At 49.1% G+C, this 17,439-nt stretch overlaps 1 protein-coding gene across 3 annotated transcripts in view; it reads right to left on the bottom strand.

The window, feature by feature from the left end:
* Nucleotides 1-402: 402 nt before the first annotated feature.
* The window catches only part of DIXDC1 (DIX domain containing 1), a 56,041-nt gene continuing 39,004 nt past the window's right edge, over nt 403-17,439 (bottom strand). For all 3 annotated transcript variants that reach the window (XM_087875972.1, XM_087875973.1, XM_087875974.1), the window contains 14 exons: nt 16,757-16,962; nt 15,698-15,787; nt 15,550-15,603; nt 15,195-15,245; nt 14,157-14,261; nt 13,938-13,991; nt 12,673-12,765; nt 12,417-12,488; nt 10,993-11,079; nt 10,665-10,826; nt 8,337-8,403; nt 7,133-7,241; nt 6,314-6,422; nt 403-3,693 (listed from right to left, as the gene is read on the bottom strand). In XM_087875972.1, coding sequence (XP_087732098.1) covers nt 3,613-3,693; nt 6,314-6,422; nt 7,133-7,241; nt 8,337-8,403; nt 10,665-10,826; nt 10,993-11,079; nt 12,417-12,488; nt 12,673-12,765; nt 13,938-13,991; nt 14,157-14,261; nt 15,195-15,245; nt 15,550-15,603; nt 15,698-15,787; nt 16,757-16,962 — 1,340 coding nt within the window. In that variant the 3' untranslated portion in view covers nt 403-3,612. The remainder of the gene's footprint in view (nt 3,694-6,313; nt 6,423-7,132; nt 7,242-8,336; nt 8,404-10,664; nt 10,827-10,992; nt 11,080-12,416; nt 12,489-12,672; nt 12,766-13,937; nt 13,992-14,156; nt 14,262-15,194; nt 15,246-15,549; nt 15,604-15,697; nt 15,788-16,756; nt 16,963-17,439) is intronic.

The following is a 17,439-nucleotide window of genomic DNA, read 5'->3' as shown; positions in this document are numbered from 1 at the left end:
CCCAGTGCCGTTGTAACTTTCAACAGTCACTAAATGAACCGTCGTAAGTCGAGGCCTCCTATAGCAACGTCACAAGTTGAGACTGGGAAGCTGCTTTCCTCCCTTTGCATAATGAGTCACAGGTTGGAAAACACTGGAATGAAAAATGCGATGCTTGACCTTGGTTAAAGTTGTTTTTCTGCTCCGTTTCTGGGAGTTGAAGTTGCCAAGTCTTAAAAAGTTGCCAAGGTTGGACGCTCTTGGATAGGGCAAGCTCCCTAGGCCTGCTCGCCTGCTGGATAAAAAGCTCATAATCCCCAACCCAGATTGGCCCTAAAATTAAGATCTGCTCCAATCCAACCCATCTCCAGAGCAAACAGGTCGGGGATGGTGCCAAGGGAGAATAAATGATCCCGAAACCGGTAATGCAACACTTGTTTATATTATTTCAGGGACAAAATTCAGAGATACTGAGGTTAAGGAAAAAACAAGATTATTTTTATGGAAATAAAAGATGCCAAACCGGTCATAAAACACTCTTATACACTTCTTTGACCTCTATTTTTTCCCATGTCTGGCGATAAGCCCTTTTGATAAAGATGTCTTAATTAAATTTAAATAAAATATGTTTTTTTTTTAAATGTACAATTTTAACTTTAAAGCACAGCTCTTGCTGAAATAAACTCTTTTTTGTTTTGTTTTAAGTAACCGTAATTCCATGCAATCTCTTTGCAACCCTCTAAATTCATGCAACGGTCAAACCAGTCACAAACAAAAATGTATTTTTTCCCCCCAGGAATGACATTCCCTCATCCGCTGTTCTCCCAAAAGCCAACTTTAAAGCTCCTGTAGAATAGGATACACTCGAAGTGTAACTGCAGATACAAACACAGGCTCTCAAAAGGCCCATTCTGTCTGTACACAGAGGACACACATAGGACAAACAACAACATACAAATCTTCTATCTGCAACGAACAAAAAGTAAAAGACCGCTGTGGACTTAATAGCCAAATAATTGCCTTCATAGCAAAATAAAGCTAATAATATTATTATTAATGTAATTATTAATAATAATAGAACCAGGTGGGCTGGCATTAACAAGAGGCCCGTATGAAGCCTTTCTGCATTTCCTAGAAATACGGATAAAATACAATATTCAGAAATATACAGGAAAAAAACAGCACTCAGGGCTGGTATAAAAATATACACACTTGTCCTTGTTCGACGAACGATGTGAAGCAATACAAAGTAATTCCAAGAAACAGGAACACGTTTTACCCAACAAGACGTGTGGAAATCTATAAAACGGTCAAAGACGCGGTCTCGTTTTGACCTTCAGCCTCCCGCAAGGAGGAGGACGCAGAAGACGGACGGATAGAGGGACGGACGGTCAGCTGGTGCACGCAAGCGGCCACGAGGCTGTGGAGCCTGGGGCTGCAACGTTAGGAAAGATGGAACGGCGAACAGCGAAGCTAATGCTGGGCCCCATTTTTCATTCAAGCAGGGCCAGGAGGTGTGCAAACAGGATACTTCCCACTCCTAATTCAGCATTTTAGAGCACAAAACCACAACGGGGATGTTAGAAGGAAAAAGTACCCTGTTATGACAGACTTCTGCATTGGTGGGCAGGTGTAGTAGACACACCTGCCCAGGTAATGCTTCACGTCTGCATGTGACTTGCGGATTCTCCTGACTGGCTCCTAAGGAACTGAGGCTTGTGCAGAATAACGACAAAGATTTTGTGTATCGAAATATTCCCCTTTAAACGCTCAAACCTGTCCAGGGTTGCTTTCCCTATAAAGCTAAGAATGAATACCGTATTTTTCGGAGTATAAGACGCAGCTTAGTTTTTGGGGAGGGAAATAGGGGGGGATAAATTCTGCCTCTGCCTACCAGGTATTCAGGTAGCGTCCTTAGTCAGCTTCAACACATTAGTTTGCTGGTTGTGAGCGGCTGTGGGGATCGCCAAAGCACATTGCCGCCGATCGCTGCCCGAAAACATGAGGCCAAAAACAGGGCATACGGAGGCCTAAAACGCAATGCGCGGAGGCAGCGAACGGCGGCGATGTGCTTTGGCGATCCCCCGCAGCCTTGAACGGCTCTAAAATGGAGTGTTTGGAGGCTGAAATCGCGAGGCGCGGAGCCCGAAAACACAAGCCAATTTTGTGTGGCAATCTCTGCAGCCAGGAAGAGGACGCGCAGAGGCCGAAGGGTGGGAGTCGACGGGCGGGCAGGGCTACATTCGGAGTATAAGACGTACCCAAATATTCAGCCTCCTTTGGGGGGGCGGGGGCGGGTAGAAAAGTGCATCTTATACTCTGAAAAATACGGTAATTCACTCCGTTGGGAGGGTTTCTCTCCAACCTCTGCACAAACTCGCTTATCCGTAAAGTTTTATGCATCTGTCCTGTTTATGTTTGAAGTCTGACTGGTACAATATTCTTACAGCTTCCAGAGTAGCTCAGATCACCAAGTCGGCTGATTTCCAAACGCCGAGCCACCCGCTTGGCAGACCATTGCGGTCTGCACTGGGCTGAGCCCCCCCCCCCGCCCCACCCAGTTTTGACTCAGTTTTAGGAGTGAGCACTGAGGGCCTAAATTAATTTCTGCTTGAGGCCAACAAGGCAGCGTTGACGTACTTGCTGTCCGCAGAAGAGCCAGAAGGACGATGGGAAAAAGGCCACCTGACAGTTGCTGGAGTTGTACATTACAGACCATAAAGGGCCTGGAGTTTTGCCCACGGACCATCCAGAAATCTTAACTGCAAAGTTTTGTGGAAGTTTCTCTCCCACCCCTTTCTCTTATCTACCCAACTCGGCTGATAAGGCAGGCTGAAATTAGCCATTAAGTGGAAAGATCAATGCCGAATTCAGACCAAGCTCTGGGGCAACCAGAGAGGTCAGCCTGCTGGTGATGAATTAATTAAAGAGCATCCAGAGGGAAAGTAGGACAGAGGAGATTGTGTGGTGCCAACAGAACCCTGGGAAAGCAGAGATGGGGAGCCTGGGGTCTTTTTCCCGGGCAAAGCCAGAAGGGGGTACCTGGGCAGCGAAGCAACGGGTAACAAGACCCTCAAATAAAGTAAGGACAGTTTCGAGACCAGAATGCAAAACAATAAAAGCAAACGTTAACAATCCCTGGCCCCTTCCAACACAACGCTGTTGATTGGATCTTCTTTGATCTGGACCACAAACCACTGGATCTCTGGAGGAGATCTTGCTGGTGCCTGATGTGGCCTGGGCACAGAGAGTTCCTTGGGGGAAAACAATTGGCTGGCGAGAGCTACAACGGCGCTGGAAAAGAGTTCCTAGATTTGGCCATCACAAACGTGCAAATCTCCTCGTAATACTGTCTCATCGTTGACTGAACTTCTCCAGATGATCGAAAGCAGCAGGACGTCACGTCTTTTGGGCCCATCCCTGACCGAATAGAGAGGCAGTGCATTGGAACAGCCGAAAGGGACTGTATTTGGTTGTAACGTGCTGGACATCCTTCCTTGAAGCCGAAGTTCATCGCGGTTCCTTTCTTTTGGCAGTTTAAATCACACGTATCAACAGTTGTGTGAAGGTTTGGGGTTGTTTGTTTTTTTTTTGGTGAGTATCTGGCACATCCAGCAGCCGACAGCAAAGATTTTAGTTCTCTCCATGGTCCTCTTCCACCCAAGCCACAATCTTTCCCTCCCATCCAGGAATGATATCATCATCATGGAAAACCTACATGAAAAGCAAAGAGAAGGACCTTATCCATCCATCCATAGCAATGTTTCTCAACCTTAGCTAAGGAATTCTGGAAGTTGAAGGCCACATTATCTTAAAATAGTCAAGTCCATCATTCATTCCATTGATCAATTGATCCATCCATTGATCCATCCATTGATCCATCCATCCATCCATCCATCCATCCATCCACTGATCCATCCATCCATCCATAGCAATGTTTCTCAACCTTAGTTAAGGAATTCTGGAAGTTGAAGGCCACATTATCTTAAAATTGTCAAGTCTATCATTCATTCCATCGATCAATTGATCCATCCATCCATCCATCCATTGATCCATCCATCGATCCGTCCATCCATCCATCCATCCATCCATCCATCCATCCATCCATCCACAGCAGTGTTTCTCAATCTTGACAACTCAGACCCAGTTGGCTGAGGAACTCTGGGAGTTGAAAACCACACATCTTAAAGTTGTGATGGCTAAGAAAAACCAGTCCGTCCATCCATCCATCCATCCATCCATCCATCCATCCATCCAATTTATAAACCACAGGTACTTCTTCACCTACAACAGTTCATTTAGTCCATCAATCGGAATAGAGCTGGAAGGGACATTTGAGGTCTTCCAGTCCAACCATTGAAAGTTACAACAGGACTGAAAATGCTGACTTATGACCATTTTTCACACTTTATGACCATTGCAGCATCCTCGTGGTCACATGATTTACATTCAGATCCTTAAGCCAGATTCATTTAACAACAGCGTTAGTAATTTAACAACTGCAGTGATTCGCTTAACGAATGTGGCAAGACGTGTCGTAAAATGGGGCAAAACTCACTTTAACAAATGTCTCCCTTAGCAACGTAAGTGTTGGGCTCAATTGTGGTCGTAAGTCGGGGAACCACCTGTACTCCTCTCTCTCTCTCTCACAGAGCAACTGGGGGCAGCGTACAATTAAAAGCACAAAAACCACAGCAGCCTTGATGAAAAGATTGGGGAGCAGCCCACCTGCCTCTACCTGGAAACCGCCCTGCGATCTCTTCTTCAGCATTCCTAGGACAGGCGTCGAGTTGTGTCGCCACAATTCTCGAGAAACCAAACCACACTCTGCACACGACAAATGAGAGCTCAAAACTCTCACACACACACAAACCCGGAGCTCTCTGGAGGGAAAAACACAGCTGACCCACTTTTCTAGCTGACTGGGACGTTCCTTGTTTTTCAGGGCTGCAGGGTGTGATTTTTCTCATGCTCACACATGCATATGAGCACACATGTGCACGCAGACACACACACACACACACACACACACTTCCCTGCCCCTTGGCTTTCGCTCCCCTGGAGAGAGCCAAACGCAAGCATTTCTCCAGGGAGAAGAAACAACCCATCGTGTGGGGCAACGTATGCAGTCCATACAAAAAATTCTGGTCCAGAATGTTGGGTTGGTAGAATCCGGGGCTCAGTTCGGGGAGGGAGGGAGGGAAGGAGGGAGGGAGAAAGGAAACATCACTTTTGGTTGCTGTGCAGAAGCTGCCCCAGAAATGATCCCCCCTAAATCCTCCACAGCGTTTATCAGATACCGTATTTTTCGGAGTATAAGATGCACCAAAGTATAAGACGCATCTTAGTTTTTGGGGAGAAAAATAAGAAAACAGCTGATTGGTGGGTGGATGGGCATCCACCCCCAATCAGCTGTTCCCAGGGGTGAATTTTAGCAACACAGGTTCCTTGGTTGTGAGCTCTGTGCCTTGCTTTTTTTTCTTTCTTTTTTTTCCTGCCTCTGAAACTTCTGAAACTCTGTTTCAGAAAAAACTGTTTTTTCTGCCTCTGAAAGCCTCCGAAACAGAGCCTCTGAAGCTCTGTTTGGAGGCTTCTTTTCTGAAGCTCTGTTTGGGGGTGAAAAAAACTTTTTTTCCTGCCTCTGAAAGCCTCTGAAACAGCTTCAGAAAAAAAGCCTCTGAAGCTCTGTTTGGGGGCTTCTTTTCTGAACCTTCTTTTCTGATGCTTTTTTTCAGCCTCTGAAACCTCCGTTTGAGAAGCTGGGCGGAGCTACGTTCGGAGTATAAGGCGCACTCAGATTTTCACCCTCTTTTTTTGGGAGGAAAAAAGGTGCGTCTTATACTCCGGAAAATATGGTAACTGTGCAAGAGCGTGCTTTAGTCTGGCAAGATTCTGTCCACTGGCGAAGGGCAATCAAGAAACCACAGGCAGTCCCCCAACTGAACGGTCCACAATTGAGCCCAAAACTTATGCTGCTAAGCGCGACAGTGGTGGGGTGAATTTCGCCTCGTTTTACGACCTTCCTCGCCACGCTTGTTCAGTGAATCGCAGCAGTTGTTAAGTTAGGAACAATGGCCGTTAAGCGAATCTAGCTTCCCCGTTGACTTCGCTTGTCAGTAGGCCGCAAAAGGGGACAATGCAACCGTCATAAATGTCCAAATGTAAATCATCTGACGGTGGGGATTCCACAACGGTCGTTAAGTGTGAAAAATTGTCGTTAAGTCACTTTTTCCGGTGCTCTCGCAACTTCAAGCCATCACTAAATGAACTGTTGTTACCATGAGCATTTACAGGTGTCGTTCTTGATTCCCACGTCTGCCGGGTGTGCCCTTACCTCCTCTTTGACCGTCCCAAACTCTGGATCCAGAGCTTTGAAGTGGTACCGGTGTGTTCCATCCCGATCGATTGCCGATTTGAAGTCCCTTAGAGTCACTTCCCCTAATCTTGAAAGCAGGAGAGGAGAGTAAGGGCTGCCCCAGCTATGGACCCCAAAGAACGTAGCACACACAAAGTCCGTTCAAACCTTAGTTTACTAAATAAACCAGTCTTTTACAACAACGGCTGTTAATTAATTGCATTAACAGCTGCTAAGAATTCAAAGAATAACAAGTGAAAGCTTACTATGGTTGGCAGAATGCCCAGAAGCAATTTGCAGGAAGCTGATAAGATAAGCAAGACAAGACACGAAGGTATGTGAACTAAATTGTTCCCTGCAAATTGCTTCAGTCGGCGTTCCTCCTTAAATAGGCTAAGGGAGTGGCCAATTAGCCCCAAGCCTTACTCTCGAGGAGACCTCCTCCTGAGGAGCCACTCCTGCCTTTTGGCAGCTCTGCGCGCCCGTGCATCAAGAAGAGGCCCCTCCTCTTCCTCCTCTTCACTTATGGGAGCTTCTGGAGGTTCTGAAGGCCCTGGCTGAATCCCCGCCTCTGGCACTACATCTTCTCCAGCCTCCTCACTGTCCGATTCAAGCACCAGCTGCAACGGCTGCTAGCGCAGCACCACACCAGCCTCCTCTCTGTCTGAATCAGCTACTAGCTGCGCAGGCCGCATACGGGCCACAACAGGATGGGAATCCCTTGGAGACACCAATTCTAGGGTCCCGGAAAAAGGATCTAGGGTTGGGGAAAGGGGAGGGAGGGTAATGCTGGCTTACCTCTTTGGAATGCTGACCATGAAGGGGGTGAGGGAGCGATCGGTGAAGTACAGCACTTTGGTACAGGCGCTGTTGCTCACGGCTGGCGTGCTGTGTGAATGAGGCAGTTCTGCAAAGAGGAGGAGAGAGAGAGACAGGCTGAGCCACAGGTGATTCCCACATTCTCCTGGCAGCCACAGATTTCATCCCCGCAGCCTTCTTAATCCAAGAGGCCAGGTTAATTCTCCCTGGACTAAAGAGATGGATCAGGGAAGCTGTCCCTTGCTGTGGCTCACCATGCCTTGAGCTTCCATACTGAGCTGAAAAAAGGAGATTGCAAAATGAGCCCAAAGTGTGTTTTTTTATGTGGCATCTTTTTAAAAAAGGGGGTGGGTGGGAACCGGGTTACAAGCAGATACTGTGAATTGTATTGTGTCGGGGTGTGTGTGTGTGTGCACTGAGGGAGCTCAACCCATCTCATTGTACATATGTTGTGCGCTGACAATAAAGATTTGAAATTGAGATATCCTTAACTTGGGTTCCCCAAAGGCTGCATTCTCACCTGTGACCGCTAGATGGCAGCTTATTCCCAGGAAGCAACTTTGCAGCCCCCTTTTGGAATAGTTAAGTGCTACTTTTAAATACTTTTACATTTTTTTTAAAAAAAGAAAAAAACCCTCAAATAGACATTGTTTTGTATCGTTTCCTTCTTTTTAAGCGCGTTAGCCGTTTGTAAACCATCCAGAGTCACTGGACGTCGGGTGGTATATATAGTATATTACTGTTACTTTTATAATTACCTAGAGTAGGGGGTCTCCAACCTTGGCAACTTTAAAACTTGTGGACTTCATAAGTCCCCAGCCAGCATGTAGATGCTTTAAAATGTGTGGACTTCAACTCCCAGAATTCCCCAGCAAGGAATTCTGGGAGTTGAAGTCCACACAAAGTCTTCAAGTTGCCAAGGTTGGAGACCCCTGTTCTAGAGGCCATAATATCCAGAGATGTGGCTGATCCGTTTGTGGCCCTAACAGGATCCAAGCAGGCTGTTAAAATGCCAGCAGGCTTGGGTTAAGCAAGAGGAAGAACAGAGTCCGATTGGACGAGGGGAACAGGAAAGTCAGCCCGGTTTTTCCAAAAAATAGGCGATTCCCAGGAGCCTGACCTACGGGCCTATCAAAGCCGGACGTTTCCCAACGAAGAACGAGAACCTCCGAATTGCACTCACTGGAGTTGGAAGGCCAAGATTCCCGGTATTCGTTCCCCGCGTGGCCTGCAGGCGACTTCCCTCGGACCTGGACAAGGAAGGCAGATGGATGAGGGGTGGGTTTCTTGAATTCTCTTTCAGAGGAAAACTCGGACCCAAGTTGAGCCCAAGAAATACTGGAAGGGGTTCAGAAGCATCCAGATGGCATCTGCCACCATCTAACCAAAAGCTTTCTCTTGTTTTAAGAGTGCAAGGTTTGCCAATGACTTCAGTTCCCACTGCTTGAATCAAGATTGGTACTTTCAGAGACCACATTAAGTTTGTTGTCTTCTAATGCAATTCCAAGAAAATGTACAGTTATACTTGAAAGAGACGGTACCTGGAAAATACAATGTACCTTGTAGGGGAATGGAAATTTATATATAATAAAGAAAAGAAAAAGATGAAAAGAAAAGGAAGTGGAGAGATGAAGGGAGAGAGGGAAGTGGAGTGGAGTGGGGCGGAGGAGAGGAGAAGGGGGGGAGGAAAGCAGAGGGAAGAGGAGAAAGAAGGAGATGGAAGTAGAGAGGGGAAAGAAAAGAGGGAAATTGAGGAGAGGAGAGGGGGAAGGAGAGGGGAGAGGAGAAGAGGAAAAGGAGGAGAAGGAAGGAGATGGAAGTAGAGAAGGGAAAGAAGAGAGGGAAATTGAGGGAAGGAGAGGGAAGTGGAGAAGAGGAAAGGGGAGAGGAGAAGAGGAAAAGGAGGAGAAGGAAGTAGAGAGGGGAAGGGAGAGAGATAAATATATGGAATGTTATGGTACAATTATGAAAATAATGCTTACAATTATGACGTAACATTACGCTTTTAAAAGAGACTATAAATGTATGATTAAGAGAATATTGGTCATAATCAGGGTGTATAAAACTATGTATACTTAAAAAGGACTGGATACAGCCAGTACGCTGTCGTTGGAAACGTGATGTATTATAAAGAAAAAAAAATGTACAATAAAAATATTCATTTTTTTAAAAAATGGTTTCTTTCAGAGCAGCCTAGAAGGTCCCCAGCTACACAGAAAGGCTGATTAAAAATCCTGCGAATGGCAGGTTCCTAAAACTCTGGATTAAACTGATCAGCTATAGGGATCTGGGGTGATCCTCCCGGGGCGCTCTCTGCAGAAACACAAGAGGTTCTCCCAACATGGAGCCTCTGGAGAGAAGTTGGGTTGGCCCAACGGATGGATTGAAGGACTCTGCTTGAAACCAAGGCACTGTGTCGAGTTCTAACATCCACACAGCTCTGAGCCCCACAGGAGCAAATAAGGGGCCTTAACAGGGAGAAGGCAAGGCCTGTGGCTCCTCAGATTGAGACCCTGCCTGAGGACGGGAGCTGAGCTGCCTTCACAGCTCCAGCAGGAGGGAGATCTGGTGAGAAAAGACGAAGAGGTCCATCAGAAAAAACTGTGATGTAAATTCAAAATATTTTGAAGAAAAAAATTAAATTTACACCACAGTTTTTTCTGTTGGGAATAGTTACGGATTGTACTGTAATAGAGACTAAGCTGGTTTTGAACTTAATAACGGCTGCCAGGTTACTGGTGGCACAGTACTGGAAGAAGGAAGATCCACCCACCATTGAGGGATGGGCATTAAAAGTTGTGCATTTGGCGGAAATGGCAAAAATTTCATCATACCTTAAAGACCATTCAAATGAGAGATATATATCGGAATGGAGAAAATGGATTGATTACATACAGAAGAAGTATCCGAATAAGAAGATTCATATAGCTTATGAATGAAATAATATTAAGTAGTTTATGTTTGTTTTTTCTGAGTTATAAGGAGTTAAGGGCCTAGGGAGAACATGAAATATAATAATTTGTTAGCACATTTTAGTTCTTGGTTTGTGAATGCTATACCCTGTGGGAAGTCTAGGGAGGGGGGTGGGGGGAGGGAGGGGAAGGGAGGGTGGGAAGGGGAGGGTGGGGTTGAGGGGAGAAGGGTGGGGGGGTGAAAATGTTTGTATTTTTCATAAAACTTTTCAACAAAAAAAATAAAATAAAATAAAAAAAGATAAAAAATAAAATAAAGAAAAATAAAAGACGATGAGGTCCATCAGAGGACCCCACCAAGCGTCTGGGCAAACCGGTCCCGGAAGCCAAGAGTAGGAATTCTTTTGTTGACGGGCCCTCCACATGGATGTGGACTTCAAGCGGACTTTAGGGCTACCGTCTCCATGGGACCTGAGCTCAAGGACGCGTGGCCCACCTAAGCCCAGAGCGAGGGCTGCTTCCGAGAACGCGCGGAAAAGGAAGTTATGGGTTCCTCGAGGAACGGGAAGCCCAAACCGCGTCGAGGGGCGGCCCCTTACCCTCTTCTCCTGCCTCTTCTGCACCTCCATGCGGTGCAGCCTCTCCATCAAGCTGGAGATGCCCTGCTCCAGGCTGTCGATGGTGTGGTGTTGGGGATCGTGGCCGCTGAAGCTGTTCCGCAAACTGCGCAGGGCCTCGCGCACCAGCTGCAGGTCGCTGGTCTGCCGGGAGAGACCCAGAAGCAGAGGGTGGTAGATGCCACCACCCCAACGCTCTCCTCTAGCCCCCTCCCTCCCCCTCCCAAAGCTGCAAAGACCAAGGAGGGTCTCCCCAGCCCTGGGGAAAAGGCCTCCCCCTCCCAAGCCTTGGGACCCGAGCGGAACGTACCCCTCTGTGCGTTGAGGACGCCGTTCCTTTCCCCAGGGACTGGACGAACCCGTTGCTCTGGGGGTTGTGGCTGGCATAGAGGATCACCTGCTTTGCAAAGAGAGGAGGGGAGCTGCTTGGCAAGGCCGGGAAGGGCCAGGTGGAAACCTAGCAACCCTTTCCAAGCTCAGCTCAGGAGCCACAAGACGTCTGGCAGGCCGGGGTTGGCCGTCACCGCGCTACGCAGGTGACCCAGTTGGAGAAAAGGACGGCTTTGGAAGGAGCAGGGCGGATTCTGCTCTGGGTATCCTGCAAACTGGGAGGGACGCAACCCATCCGCCACAGCCCTCTCCCAAATAACTCAAAGTTGGCCTCATCTTTGAGGGGACCTTGGTGCTCTCTGAGCTTGGTTGTTTTCTTGCAGAGGTTTGATTATCCAAACTCTTCCTCCTCCTCCTCCCCCCACAAACCCCTCTCCCTCCCAGCACTGATGATGTTACCTAGTTGGGTAATAAAATGTCTACAAGGAAACAACCAAGCTCAGAGAGCACCAAGGAACCCACAGTACTTTTCCTCCTCCTCCTCCTCTTCTTCTTCCTCCTCCTCCTCCTCCACCCTTTCTCCTTTTCCTCCTCCCCTTCTCCTTCCTTCTCCTCCTCCTCCTCCTCCTCCCCTTCTCCTTCCTCCTCCTCCTCCTCCTCCTCCTCCTCTTCTTCTTCTTCTTCTTCTTCTTCTTCCTCCTCCTCCTCCTCCTCCACCCTTTCTCCTTTTCCTCCTCCCCTTCTCCTTCCTTCTCCTCCTCCTCCTCTTCTTCTTCTTCCTCCTCCTCCTCCACCCTTTCTCCTTTTCCTCCTCCCCTCCTCCTCCTCCTCCTCCTCCTCCTCCTCCTCCTCTTCTTCTTCTTCTTCTTCTTCTTCTTCTTCTTCTTCTTCTTCTTCTTCTTCTTCTTCTTCCTCCTCCTCCTCCTCCTCCTCCTCCTCCTCCTCCTCTTTTTCTTTTTCTTCTTCTTCTTCTTCTTCTTCTTCTTCTTCTTCTTCTTCTTCTTCTTCTTCTTCTTCTTCTTCTTCTTCTTCTTCTTCTTCTTCTTCCTCCTCCTCCTCCTCCTCCTCCTCCTCCTCCTCCTCCTCCTCCTCCCCTTCTCCTTCCTCCACTCGGCAAACCCCACTCCCTTCTAGCACTGATGATGTTACCTAGCTGGGTCAAGAAACGTCTGCCAGAAAACAACCAAGCTCAGAGAGCCCCAAGGACCCCCTCATTTCAACCCTGAGCTGCAAATATTCTCCTTCACTGAGGTCGTCTTTGCTGGCCTGCACGCCCGTCCTTCCGGAGGCACAGCGAGAGGGACCAGAGTCCCCGTGACTCGCCCTTTAATGGTGCCCGCTGCTGCACAATCACAGCTGGGTGCAAAAAAACAATCCCGCGTGTCCCGCCCGAGCACCGCGAACCTCTTCCACGTCCTTCTTCAGGCAGCGAGCCAGCAGAGCCTCCTTGTGCTGCAGCTCCCGTTCCAACTCGGCCTAGGAGGGAATGAGGCAGATGGGCCAACGGCCACAGTTGGTTTATTTTCATTTACGAAATTTATCTGCCGCTCCTCGTCTGACTATCCCGAGGGACTCTGGGCGGCTTGCAGGGACACAAAAGCATGCTCCCAGCTGGAGGGGAAGGAGGGCACGGGGAGATGGGGTGGGGGAAGCCCCCTACCTGCTGATACCCCGCCTCGGAGAGCTGGTGCAGCATCTCCTCCATCTTGCCCTGGTGCTGGTGTAGGAGCCGGTCCTTCTGGCTTAGCTCTTTCTGGAAGAGAGAGGGAGGGAGGGAGCCATCGGCCAGGGAAGGAGGCTCCGTCTGGGGCCAAGCTCAGCACAAAGGGGGGCTGCATTTTGGGTTAGGGTCTGGCCACCCTCCAGGTGCTTGGGGGAGGGTGGGGGCAGCTACCCCAAGATGGGGGAGAGGAGAGTGTGGACTTGGGGTGGCACGATGAGATAAGAGCCCCCAAAGTTGCTATTTTTCAAGAGGCAACTGGACTTTTTTGGTTTTTCTTTTGAAGACGTTTCACTTCTCATCCAAGAAGCTTCTTCAGCTCTGACTGGATGGTGGGGAAGGAACGAAGGAAGTGAGAAAGAGAAAGAGAAAGAGAAAGAGAAAAAGGGAGGGAGGAAGGGAGGGAGGGAGGGAAGGAAGGAAGGAAGGGAGGGAGGGAGGGAGGGAGGGAGGGTGGGTGGGTGAGTTAGGGTTCTTTCTTCCTTCCTTCCTTCCTTCCTTCCTTCCTTCCTTCCTTCCTTCCTTCCTTCCTTCCTTTCCTCCCTCCCTCCCTCCTTCCTTCCTTCCTTCCTTCCTTCCTTCCTTCCCTCCCTCCCTCCCTCCTTCCTTCCTTCCTTCCCTCCCTCCCTCCTTCCTTCCTTTCCTCCCTCCCTCCCTCCTTCCTTCCTTCCTTCCCTCCCTCCCTCCCTCCCTCTTTCCTTCCTTCCTTCCTTTCCTCTTTCCTTCCTTCCTTCCCTCCCTCCCTCCCTCCCTCCTTCCTTCCTTCCTTTCCTCCTTCCTTCCTTCCTTCCCTCCCTCCCTCCTTCTTTCCTTCCTTCCTTCCTTCCTTCCCTCCCTCCCTCTTTCCTTCCTTCCTTCCTTCCCTCCCTCTCTTTCTCACTTCCTTCGTTCCTTCCCCACCATCCAACCAGAGCTGAAGAAGCTTCTTGGATGAGAAGCGAAAGGTCTTCAAAGAAAACCCCCCAGAAATTCCAGTTGCCTCCTGAAAAAAAAAAGCACTTCGGGACAATTGTGACCTGGATGGCGGAGAAACTCCATAGACGATGGAATAAGAAGCTGCCAAGAAGTTGTGACTTCTGCCCCTGGGCTCTCTTGGTGGGGAGTTCTCCTCTGGTCCGAACCTCAGCAAGATGAGAGGAAAGGGCTTCCTGGGAGCCAGCAGTTCCCAAGATTTCCCCCACCCCCCAGCCCTGGAGACCCCTTACCTTGTACTCTGCCAGAAGCCGATTCCTCTCTTCCACCTTCCTCTGCAGATCAGCCTGGCGGAGCAAGATTCGAACGCGGAGTTGGGACCCATGGCTGACCACGCCAGGCTGAAGCACGTAGGTGCAGATTCGAAACCTGCTTTTCTGCCTGGCAACGGGGGGGGGGGGCTCATGGTGTCCTTTCCATGCCCCCCCCCCCCGCAAAAACGACACACTCACATTCTGGCTACGCAATTCCTCCTTGTCCATATTCGCTCTCAGCAGCTCCTGTTTTATCTGCAGCATCAGTGCGTCTTGCTGGGCCAGCCGCTGCTGCAAAGCATCCTAAGAAAATAAAATGAAAATAAAATAAATGCGCCCCATTTATTTAAGGCGCCAAGCGCTCCCTATTATCAATGCTGCAGGGTGGCTCACTTGCACTTTTTCACGGGGTTTGAACTGACGTTTCGGTCTCTTTCTAGCGCTTCTAATTGTTTTTTTAAAGAGGGGGGCCCCCCCAATAAGTTCCATTAGCCCAGAGGTCAGCAACCTGCGGCTCTGGAGCCGCATGTGGCTCTTTCACCCCTCTGCTGCGGCTCGGTCACTCAAGGAGCCTGGATAGCTCAACAGACAGAGCTCTGTAATTTAATACCAGCTGTCTGCAATTAGTAAGTTCGAATCTCGCCAGGCTCAAGGTTGACTCAGCCTTCCATCCTTTCTAAGGTAGGTAAATTGAGGACCCAGTTGTGGGGGCAATAAGCTGACTTTGTATAAAATATACAAAAGGATGAAGGCTATTGCTTAACGCATTGTAAGCCGCCCTGAGTCTCCGGAGAAGGACAGCATATAAATCAAATTTTAAAAAAAAATGCGTCACAATTGCCAATGTGAGACTCCCACCAGCACGTGATTTATTGAGCTTTTCAACCCCCGGTAGGCCAACCATGGATAAATCCAAGAAAAGAAAAAAGTTTCAGAAGAAAACAGAACATTTAATTCAACTACATATCCTAGTTTTGTGGTTGCTCAAGAAAAAGTCAGGCACGGGAAGAGTTTTGTGGCTCCCGGTGTTTTCTTTTCTGTGGGAAACGAGTCCAAATGGCTCTTTTGAATGTTTAAGGTTGCAGACTCCTGAGTTAGCCTGGCTTCATGTGATTTGTTTCTTAGGTTTGTAGCGTATCCCTCTAATTTTGCCTGCCAAGGGCTTCTTGGAGAGCCCCCTCCCCCCCCCCCAAATGGCCTGCTTGCATCTCCACCTTCACAAATGTTACTTCTCACCTTGACTCCCTGCAGGTTTCGGCTTTCCTGCTTGCATTTCTGCAGTTCCTTCTGCAAGGAAGCCGAAGGAAAGAATTGAGAGTTCAGCCCTTTTCCTCCCCCCCCCCCATTATCCTGGTTGCATTCGATTCTAGCCCACCCACCCAACTAACTCTGGTCACCCTTTAAGCCAGAGGATGCTAAGAATGCCCGGAACTCTTAACAACCACAGGATCTGTGGTTGTTCCAGACCATCGCAAAAACAGTCGTAAAAATCAGGTTGGTTAGGTGGCTGGTTTATTTTACGACCGTCCCGAATATATGACGGGCTCCGTTACGGTCGTAAGCGCTTTTTCCACCTCCAGGTGCTTCTCACCTTCAGGTCCTGGTTCTCCTCCAGGCTCTGATCCAGGCGGCTCCGGATGATGACCTGGGGGCCGAAGAGAGCGGTCACTTCCCAGCGCCTCCCTCCCCAGCCCACCCAGGGAGGAGGGAGGGAGGGACGGCCAGGAGAACAGGCTCACCAGCTGCTCCTCCGGACAGGCTTCCTGCTCGCACAGGACCAGCGACCGTTCCTGTTCGTCCTCGGGAAGGGATCCGTTCAGCAGCAGCGCCTGGCAGGACGACAAGGAGGGCAGAGAGCGACACGCTCAGCCGGGCAGTGCCAGGGAAACACACACACATCCCTCCCTCCCTCTCCCCCCGCCCCCAGGAATCTGACCTTCAACGGGGGACCCAGAGAGATAAAAGAGGGTTCTGCCTTCTGAAGGAATTTAGCAGAATCGAAACGGAGGGAGAGAAGCAACAGGCAGAACTCCTGCAAGCAAGGTCTGAGATTTAGGAGGGAGGGAGGGAGGGAGGGAGGGAGGGAGGGAGGGAGGAAGGAAGGAAGGAAGGAAGGAAGGAAGGAAGGAAGGAAGGAAGGAAAGAAGGACAAGAGGGAGGGAGAAGGAAAAGTGAGAGGGAGGGCGGGAAGAAGGAAGGAAGGACAAGAGGAAGGAAGGAAGGAAGGACAAGAGGAAGGAAGGAAGGAAGGACAAGAGGGAAGGAGAAGTGGGAGGGAGGGAGGAAGGAAGGGAGGGAGGGAGGGAGGAAGGACAAAAGGAAGGGAGGGAGGGAGGGAGGGAGGAAGGACAAGAGGAAGGAAGGAAGGAAGGAAGGAAGGAAGGAAGGAAGGAAGGAAGGAAGGAAGGAAGGAAGGAAGGACAAGAGGGAAGGAGAAGGAAAAGTGGGAGGGAGGGAGGAAGGGAGAGAGAGAGGAAGGGAGGGAGGGAGGGAGGGAGGGAGGAAGGAAGGAAGGAAGGAAGGAAGGAAGGAAGGAAGGAAGGAAGGAAGGACAAGAGGGAAGGAGAAGGAAAAGTGGGAGGGAAGGAGGAAGGGAGGGAGGGAGGAAGGAAGGACAAGAGGAAGGAAGGAAGGAAGGGAGGGAGGAAGGAAGGAAGGAAGGAAGGACAAGAGGGAAGGAGAAGGAAAAGTGGGAGGGGGGAGGAAGGAAGGGTGGGAGGAAGGAAGGAAGGAAGGAAGGAAGGAAGGAAGGAAGGAAGGAAGGAAGGAAGGAAGGAAGGAAGGAAGGAAGGAAAGACCTGCAATCCAGAGATCATCCTTTTGGCTTCTTCCATTTCTTTCTCCAAGTGATCCTGCTGTTCCAGGAGATGTTCCTCCCACGAAGTCTCCAGACTCGGGGCAGGACACTTTGGGGACCATTCAACGGGCAACCGACCGCCATTTTCTTCCACGTGGGAAACAACATATCTGTGGTCTAACTCTGGAAAGGCGTGGCTCCAGATTTCTGGGGAGGAAGAGGAAGAACAGGAAAGCAGAGAGAGAGAGAGGGAGAGAAATAGATTTCTGCTTTCAGTCCTTAAATATCTTTATTTTCATTTATTTTTGTTTTAAAGCCCTCTGCCTTCCTCTCCCCACAAGCGCTTCAAAGAATTCTGGGAATTGAAGTCCACATCTCTTAAAATGGCTGAGCATTTAAAAGGTTGAGCAACCCTGATAGATTCTGAAGTTCTGATTGATTACCAACGTCTCAATCTCTTTCCCTCCGTCCCTTTTTCCCTTTAAAACACGCGGAGACTCCAACTGTGATACCACATTAGCAAAATGTACTATATTAATGAAATATAATTTAGTAAATTGGCTACATATTCCATGCACAGATGATTAGCCACTTGGCTTGATCTGAGGCATGCAAAAAAAAAAAAAACCCCACTGCAGAAAATATTTACAAAACAGCTAAACAACATCTTTAGATGATTGCAAA

Source organism: Pantherophis guttatus, chromosome 9 (assembly GCF_059756535.1).
Source record: "Pantherophis guttatus breed Tessera chromosome 9, ASM5975653v1, whole genome shotgun sequence".
NCBI classification, from domain to species: domain Eukaryota; kingdom Metazoa; phylum Chordata; class Lepidosauria; order Squamata; family Colubridae; genus Pantherophis; species Pantherophis guttatus.
Note: the sequence above shows the minus strand (reverse complement) of the source record. Positions and strands in the feature narration are given on the sequence as shown.